The sequence below is a fragment of the Salvelinus alpinus genome, chromosome 9, assembly GCF_045679555.1.
Source record: "Salvelinus alpinus chromosome 9, SLU_Salpinus.1, whole genome shotgun sequence".
NCBI classification, from domain to species: domain Eukaryota; kingdom Metazoa; phylum Chordata; class Actinopteri; order Salmoniformes; family Salmonidae; genus Salvelinus; species Salvelinus alpinus.
In genome coordinates this window covers 12,916,631-12,926,011 of record NC_092094.1, presented here as the reverse complement: position 1 = coordinate 12,926,011, position 9,381 = coordinate 12,916,631, and the positions used below count along the sequence as shown (strand labels likewise).

Below are 9,381 nucleotides of genomic sequence, written 5' to 3'. Positions count from 1 at the left end.
GATAGCATAGAAGAAGAAGAGGAAGAGAGGTGGTTGTGTGTTTACGGAAGTAGCTAGCGTTCGATATCTTTCAGCTTGTTAACATATTTACTTAAATTAAATATAGTTTGCTACATCATGAAACAATCATGATGGTAAAAATATAATATAAATCAAAACATACGTGGTCTAACAGAACAAGATAAATACAACGAAGGTAAGAGATGTGCTAAGCTAGCTAACAGCAACTTAGCTAACGTGGCTTGTTTATCAGTCGAATGGCTGCGTGGTACAGCTAACGTTCGCTTGAAAACTAACTTATCTATGTTTGGATGTAGGTCTCCTGAGGTGGTGAATTGAAGCCATAACATAACTGACACCATGGGGGCCGAGCATAGTGGTGATTCTGAGCACAAACACTCCGACTACAGTTCCTCGGGTAAGAAGGGAGGACCGGTAGGTTGTCTGCAGTGGTGGGAAAAGTACCCAATTGTCATACTTGAGTAAAAGTAAATATAGCTTAATAGAAACTGAAGTCACCCAGTAAAATACTACCTGAGTAAAAGTTTTTAAATATTTGACTTTAAATATACTGTAACGACCCTGCCCAGGGTCGTTACAATACTTAAGAATCAAAAGTAAATGTAATTGCTAAAAAAAACGACTTAAGTAGTAACGTTACTTTAAGTATTTTTACTTGAGTACTTTACACCACTGGTTGTCTGTGTGTGCGTCCCAGTAATGTTATTTCTCCTGAAGTGTACACGTTCCCTACTTTCCACAACTCAAAACCATATTCCTTATACCAGTAATTTCCTTTCAAGTCAGTGAAAGGAGGTGAACAAGTGCATACTTTGGGAGGAAGGAGACGTAGCCGTTGACGCACAAAGTTCTAATGCTATATTATTCCCTGAACTCTTGCACATAGAATACTCAAATGTGTACTTGTCATTTTTTCCCTCTAAGATGAGTGCATGCAGAAATATCAGCCCACTGAGAGAAGCACAAGATTGAACTTCACTCAACTTTCTAGAGTTTTCCCTGTTAACACTATCAATGTTTCCTTTTATTTTGGGAATTGTGATCGAATCAACCCAATATTAGCCACTTTCAATGCAACATACTGAAACAAAACGAACTATGCAAGATATTTTGTTGTAGGCAGAACACATCAGAGAAGGATTCTATTGTGCCCACAACTCAGCCTGTACTCTACACAGACCGGTGTGGCATAACCAATCAGAGCTGCACTAGGCCTATATGCAAATAGACCATTACAATATATGGATCTGTGCCATTCACTTTGAACTGGATTGTGTTTACAGCTGTGGTTGTGAGTAGGGCTGTGGTGGTCACAATTTCATCAGCTGGTGATTGTCAAGCAAATAACTGTCATTCTCACGGTAATTGACCGTTAATTTACATAAACACATTTAGCCTCTACTGGCTTCCACACACAGCATACAAGCCATTTTAAAAAGTCGAATAAATCTATTGTAATATAGTCTATACCGTCACAATAAATCCATTATTTATTTTAGACAGGTCTAAAGAAGCACGGAAGAAAAGAATAGCATATTCTGAGTTGTCCTTATGTTAGGTCCTGATGCCCAAGTGGATGTGGGCAACACTAGTTCATTTAGCAGAAAATATTTGCTTATAATTCTGTGGCATTATTTTATAGTATGAATAATACAATTGAACAATGCTGGATAAAATATAAATATTTTCTCCAACCGATTTTAGTGTGCACATGCGGCTATTCTGTGTTAAGCGGTTAACAAAGAAATAGCTTCTTCTATATGCTTAATTTAGAGTTATTAATTTCACTTTAGTTTTTCTACAAATGTTGGGCTATATGTTTTGATTTAATACATTGCAAGGTTGCATGATGCGATTAATGATGAGCATGAGCTCTGCTTTGTTTTTCTGCGCAAGATGTACACACTTCAATAGTCTCTCATTCACAATTTGACAAGTACTTGATAATGGCTCGAATTTCACAGCGGCATCCCCTTTGTGGCTGTAATGCACCCTAAAAAATCCATGCTTTTTGTGGCCCTGAGTGCTACGTTGTGCCCGAAGCTTCTCTCACTCACATGACTCTCCGTCACCTGATCAGGTCTTTCTTACAGGCTACAAGTGAAGACCGACACATCAGGGACGCAACTGCGCTCATCCTTATCCAATTCCGAGGCGCATATTGAAGCCCGCCTGTCCAACATCACTACTCTGGACGGCTCTGACTTAGAATACGTGGACAACTACAAATACCTAGATGTCTGGTTAGACTGTAAACTCTCCTTCCAGACTCACATCAAACATCTCCAATCCAAAGTTAAATCTAGAATTGGCTTCCTATTCCGCAACAAAGCATCCTTCACTCATGCTGCCAAACATACCCTTGTAAAACTGACCATCCTACCAATCCTCGACTTCTGTGATGTCATTTACAAAATAGCCTCCAATACCCTACTCAATAAATTGGATGCAGTCTATCACAGTGCCATCCGTTTTGTCACCAAAGCCCCATATACTACCCACCACTGCGACCTGTACACTCTTGTTGGCTGGCCCTCGCTTCATACTCGTCGCCAAACCCACTGGCTCCAGGTCATCTACAAGACCCTGCTAGGTAAAGTCCCCCCTTATCTCAGCTCGCTGGTCACCATAGCAGCACCCACCTGTAGCACGCGCTCCAGCAGGTATATCTCTCTGGTCACCCCCAAAACCAATTCTTCCTTTGGCCCCCTCTCCTTCCAGTTCTCTGCTGCCAATGACTGGAACAAACTACAAAAATCTCTGAAACTGGAAACACTTATCTCCCTCACTAGCTTTAAGCACCAGCTGTCAGAGCAGGTCATAGATTACTGCACTTGTACATAGCCCATCTGTAATTTAGCCCTAACAACGACCTCTTTCCCTACTGTATTTATTTATTTATTTATTTATTTATTTTACTCCTTTGCACCCCATTATTTCTATCTCTACTTTGCACTTTCTTCCACTGCAAATCAACCATTCCAATGTTTTACTTGCTATATTGTATTTACCTTGCCACCATGGCCTTTTTTTTGCCTTTCACCTCCCTTATCTCACCTCACTTGCTCACATTGTATATAGACTTATTTTTCTACTGTATTATTGACTGTATGTTTTTTTTGTTTTTTTTACTCCATGTGTAACTCTGTGTTGTTGTATGTGTCGAACTGCTTTGCTTTATCTTGGCCAGGTCGCAATTGTAAATGAGAACGTGTTCTCAACTTGCCTACCTGGTTAAATAAAGGTGAAATAAAACAAATAAAAAATATTGGAAGAACGGTCCATATTTACTTTTCGTCAGCCAACAAGATGAGTAATCCTAACGAACAGCAAAAGTACTAGCCTATGTCAATCTACTATCCCCATAGTACAAAAGTTCACCTATTCTGTGCGAGAAATAAATATTCCAAACATAGTCTGGGACAGTTGTGGGATGCGATAGATCCCAAATTAATACAACCACTAGCATCAATAAAACATGTTTTATGCAATGTGGCTGACACAACAGATCAGAACGTTTAACTTAAAATGTTGATAATCTATTAAGCTATTTATTCACATTATAAGCGCAGCATTGCACACATGGTAGTAGGCTGTAAGTGCGAATGTTCCATTAGTGGAAAACACCATTATCAAAAGTGACCGCAAATGCAATTGTGCACGTAATGCTTTTATTATAAAGGGGCATTTTTAGGGTGAAAATGATCTTCCCCAAACTTGAAACTCACGTGCTCCTTATATGCCAGTTAGGCTCTACACCCCTTGTAAAGCGGATTAATGTGCTTAATTTTAAGAAGTTATTTGGCCACTTTAGTTGTGATACAAACTTTATTAACAAATATAGGCCTATGGGCTAGGCCACATGAGGTGTGTGACTACGATTCGAAAAAGTTGCAAACAAAAAGGCATTGTTTCTTATGCTGGGCATCATTCACAAGTGATAATAAATCATCTTTTTATGTCAGAGTGATTTAAAGGGACAATAAGAGTGGGAAAGGGGGATACCTAGTCAGTTGCATAGGGAAAGGGGGATACCTAGTCAGTTGTATAGGGAAAGGGGGATACCTAGTCAGTTGTACAACTGAATGCATTCAACTGAAATGTGTCTTCCACATTTAACCCAACCCTCTCTGAATCAGAGAGGTGCGGAGGGCTGCCTTAATCGACATCCACGTCATCGGCGCCCGGGAAACAGTGGGTTAACTGCCTTTCTCAGGGGCAGGCAACAGATTTTTACCTTGTCAACTCGGGGACTTGATCCAGCAACCTTTCGGTTACTGGCCCAATGCTTTAACCCCTAGGCTACTGAGTGCTAGTGCTGAGTACCAGGCAGTTAGCAAGTTTAGTAGGCTACTAATGATCAGCAGCATCAGAGCTTGGAGAAGCTAGTTACCGTTACTAAACGGTCATGTGGAATTTGACTGCCTTCATGTCTCGTGACCGCCGGTGTGGCGGTAATACGGGCACCACAAGAGCCCTAGTTGTGAGTAGATGCCCTTGTTTTGAGATCAAAGCTAGAGCTACATGTTTTTGTCTTAAAGGGGCCGTGTTGTATTTTGAGCCCGGCTATAATATGCTATAAGTAGCAGATAGGCAGAGGGTAGCATAATTTGTCAGATTCTCATTAATAAAGGTATCGGAATAATAATGTGGAAAAGTGGATAAACAGGTTAATGTCAAGCCCTGCATGTTTTTTTTTCTCAAAGTGCTATGGAATGTAGGCCTTCATTAAACACCACACATTGGTTGCTACTGTAGGCTGAATGGGTCCTCAAATCCTCAAAATATTACTGCACCTGTACATAGCCCATCTATAATTTAGCCCAAACAACTACCTCTCCCCCTACTGTATTTATTTATTTTGCTCCTTTGCACCCCATTATTTCTATCTCTACTTTGCACATTCTTCCGCTGCAAATCTACCATTCCCGTGTTTTACTTGCTATATTGTATTTACTTCGCCACCATGGTCTTTTTTTTTGCCTTTACCTCCCTTATCTCACCTTATTTTCTTACATTGTATATAGACTTATTTTTCTACTGTATTATTGACTGTATGTTTGTTTTACTCCATGTGTAACTCTGTGTTGTATGTGTCGAACTGCTTTGCTTTATCCTGGCCAGGTCGCAATTGTAAATGAGAACGTGTTCTCAACTTGCCTGCCTGGTTAAATAACGGTGGGGGAAAAATAAAGGTTATACAGCTGCACCATCGAGAGCATCCTGACTGGTTGCATCACTGCCTGGTATGGCAACTGCTTGGCAATACATCACTGGGGCCAAGCTTCCTGCCATCCAGGAACTCTATACCAGGCAGTGTCAGAGGAAGGCCCTAAAAATTGTCAAAGACTCCAGCCATCCTAGTCATAGACTGCTACCGCACGGCAAGTGGTACCGGAGCGCCAAGTCTAGGTCCAAGAGGCTTCTAAACAGCTTCTACCCCAAAGCCATAAGACTCCTGAACACCTAAGCAAATTGCTACCCAGACTATTTGCATTGTCCCCCCTCTTTTACACTGCTGCTACTCTCTGTTGTTATCATCTATGCATAGTCACTTTAATAACTCTACCTGCATGTACGTATTACCTCAACTAACCGGTGCCCCCGAACATTGACTCTGTACCGGTACCCCCCTGTATATAGTCTCGCTATTGTTATTTTACTGCCGCTGTTTAATTACTTGTTACTTGTATTTCTTATTCTTATCCATACTTTTTAAACTGCATTGTTGGTTAGGGGCCCGTAAGTAAGCACTTCACTGTAAGGTAACCTGTTGTATTTGGTGCATGTGACTAATAACATTTGATTTGAATGATAGAACAACTATTTCCATGTTAAAATGTTATGTTTTCGCAATTGTTTTTGATGGTAGCCCTCTCTGGTAAGCCTACATTATGATCAAATAGGCACAGTAGCCTACTTGGCCACTGTTATAACTGTAATTTAAAGAGTGTACAGCCTCAGTGTTCACAGTAAACATGCGTTGGAAGTTGCACAGAATTTTCACAACGTTCAATTTGCGCTCAGCAGGACTGAAATGTGCTCAGTGCTGAACATGTTTTGATGGAACTTTGGTTAAAAGTGCATTGTTTCATATTTGCAGGATGTTTCAAATGATACCCTATTCCCTATTTAGTGCACTATTGCTGACCAGGGCCCATAGTCTCATGTCATTTTTTTAGGAGCCTCTCTAGCGGTTAGCTATCTTTCAACACAAAAACAATTACTAATAGATGGAAAAATCTATTGAAATGCTTTGTTGTTGCAGTGGTTCCCTCTCCAGCGAAGCAGAAGGCTAAAATGGACGACATTGTGGTGGTGGCTCAGGGGACACAGTCATTGCGCAACATCCAAAATGACCCTGATGTCATCAAGCTTCAGGAAATCCCCACTTTTCAGCCCTTGTTGAAAGGTAAGCTAAGAGCCTCTAATCTAGACCTGTCCTCTGTCTCTACAGTATTGTAATAATATTCCATATGAGAATGTGTACAATTATGGATAGGCCTAGACATTCCTTTATGACCATGAAGTCGACAGAAAGAGTGATCATAGATTATGCTTTGAGGGTCAGTCTGTCCATGTCTCTAGGTGTGCTGAGCGGACAGATGTCCCCCAGCAGTTTGTGTCTAGAGAGGCTGGACTCTGCCCAGGTGCTGCAGCTCTGCATCCGCTACCAGGACCACCTGCACCAGTGTGCCGAGGCCGTGGCCTTCGACCAGAACGCCCTGGTCAAGAGGATCAAAGAGGTTAAAATCACCTCCCCTGTCTGTGCATGCAGGCACCTCTCCTTTCCTTCATCTGCACCAGTCTGACAGACCGGAGTCCGGTGAAAGCAGCTTCCCCAATAGGCCTCCATCTTCTTTAATTTGTCTTTGGTTTTCATATGCGCATAGATAAGGGAGGGGAAGAAGCCACGCTAGTCTATTGAAATATTAACAATATGAAATTGTTAGAATGATCTCACACTTTCCCTCCCTCCCTCCCAGATGGACCTGTCTGTGGACACATTGTTCAGCATCATGCAGCAGCGTCAGAAGCGCTATGCTAAGTACGCTGAGCAGATCCAGAAGGTGAACGAGATGTCCATGATCCTGAGACGTATCCAGATGGGCATTGACCAGACCATCCCCCTGATGGAGAGGCTCAACAACCTGCTACCGGAGTGCGAACGCCTGGAGCCCTTCAGCATGAGGCCAGACGGGGACGTTGCAGCCAAGTAGAAGTATCTCTGCCTGGGTATGCTGATACACTCACTGTCATGGCCCTCTAGTCTAGCCTTCAATGCCTCCGCCATTTTAAAAGCTCTTTTTTGAACCATTCATGTTGAATAGAAGAGAGGGAGGGAGGGAAAGAAAGAAAGACTCTGCCCAGCTTGCTCCCCAATCCATCCTAAACCCTTCACATCCACAACTTACCGTCCCACCGGCCCTGGACATTTAGCTCAGCCACTCAGCATAAGCAGTCCCTACCCCATGCACCAGATGTAGTGGGTTTCTGGGACAGCTACATCAGGGGTTTACATGTCGCTGAGTGAATTGGAAGACTGTAAAACAGGAAGTTTACATGATGATTCACTGAAGGGAACCTGCTTGGATCTTTGATTACTGGTACTTTGTAGACACCACAAGGAGTGTGGTGACAAAATGACTTCCAAAAATGACTGAATCTCTAGAAGTAATATTAGTCAAACATGAGCTCTGAAGGTAAACTCCTGGACCTTCAACTGGGAGTATTTTTGTTTTGGGGGGAAACATTTTTATTACGCTAAATTATTTTGAGTGTTAGGTGACTGAATATGTTGGGTTCTCCGTTAGTATTTTAAATGGCTTACATAACAACAAATGCAAATGTTTATTTGGGAAATAAATTAATACTTGAGAAATTTGAATCATTTCAATTTCTTGCAAAGTGTATAAAGGTTCTTATACTGTTCCGTTTAAAGAATCAGTTAAATAATCAGATACTGACCCTCTCACTTGGATATGATGATTGGTTATAGGATATTGCCATTTGGTGTTATAACATACTATATACACTTAGTGTACAAAACATTATGAACACCTGCTTTTTCCGTGACCTAGACTGACCAGGTGAATCCAGGTTAAAACTATGATCCCTTATTGATGTCACTTGTTAAATCCACTTCAATCATTATAGATGAAGGGGAGGAGACAGGTTAATGAAGGAGTTTTAAGCCTTGAGACAATTGAGACATGGATTGTGTATGTGTGTCATTCAGAGGGTGAATGGGCAAGACAAAAAGTACCTTTGATGGGGTATTGTAATAGGTGCCAGGCGCACCGGTTTGAGTGTGTCAAGAACTGCAACGCTGCTGGGTTTTTCACGCTCAATAGTTTCCAGTGTGTATCAAGAATGGTCCACCACCCAATGGACATCCAGCCAACTTGACACAACTATGGGAAGCATTGGAGTCAACATGGGCCAGCATCCCTGTGGAACGCTTTTGACACCTTATAGATACCATTCCCAAAAAATGGTGGCTGTTCTGGGGGCAAAAGTGGGTGCAAATCAATATAAAGGTGTTCCTAATGTTTTGTACACTCCGTGTAGGTTCCCCTTGTTCTAGGTTCCCCTTGTTCTGTGAGGATGTGGCCATTACATTTTGGTATGAGCTGAAATACTTAAAATTATCGAACAAAGTTCTCTCTCCCTCTTCTATGTAACGTTCAATGTATCCTCATTTGAATTATGATTGCCTCTGTCTGTCTGGCAGAGGAAGGCATATCATATCATTCTTGGGACCTTTTCTACTGTCCAAAATCACCGTCTAATTCTAGTGATCCGGCAGCGCCTTTTCATATGTAAATTAACAAGGAGGATATCCCTTAACGTGCTTAAGGGGAATTGTTTGAACATTGAAACTGGAATGGAAATGCGAGTCAGTCTGAACAGAGAACATAATTTTAGTGCAGTTCCTTTGTGGACTGAGTGTTCTACTCTACCTGCCTTTGTGCTGTGAAGTGAAGAATGGGCCTAGCCAACTGATCTTCATAGCCTGAATATTAATACACCAAGATAATCCAAAACAATTTGCCATCAGGAATTTCATTTCTGAGAAATCCAATTTCCCCATATAGGCTTACTTCTCATTTGAATATAAAAGGGACAGTTTTGATACTTTTTTGTTTCTGTATTCAGAATCGATCCATAGCTAGGAATATGAGTGAGAGAAGATTGAAATGGCCTGCTGTAAAATGTACACAACCATGGTTCTCTCTTTGTCTGAGGCTGGACTAGGTGCATACTAATGAGCAGTGCTATTAGCTGTCTGAATACTCTGCTGTTGTAGAGAACCCTTTTTCAAATACCTTGTTATATGATTATAATTTCAAATTGGAT

The 9,381-nt window shown here is 41.4% G+C and overlaps 1 protein-coding gene across 1 annotated transcript; it reads left to right on the top strand.

Moving 5' to 3' along the window:
• LOC139584333 (BLOC-1-related complex subunit 5-like) lies at positions 1 to 7,903 on the top strand. Its single transcript, XM_071416038.1, has 5 exons — positions 1 to 196; positions 318 to 418; positions 6,290 to 6,433; positions 6,610 to 6,767; positions 7,008 to 7,903. Exons 2-5 carry the CDS (start codon positions 361 to 363, stop codon positions 7,239 to 7,241), a joined length of 594 nt encoding a protein of 197 aa, XP_071272139.1. The 5' UTR covers positions 1 to 196; positions 318 to 360; the 3' UTR covers positions 7,242 to 7,903.
• The last annotated feature ends 1,478 nt before the right edge of the window (positions 7,904 to 9,381 follow it).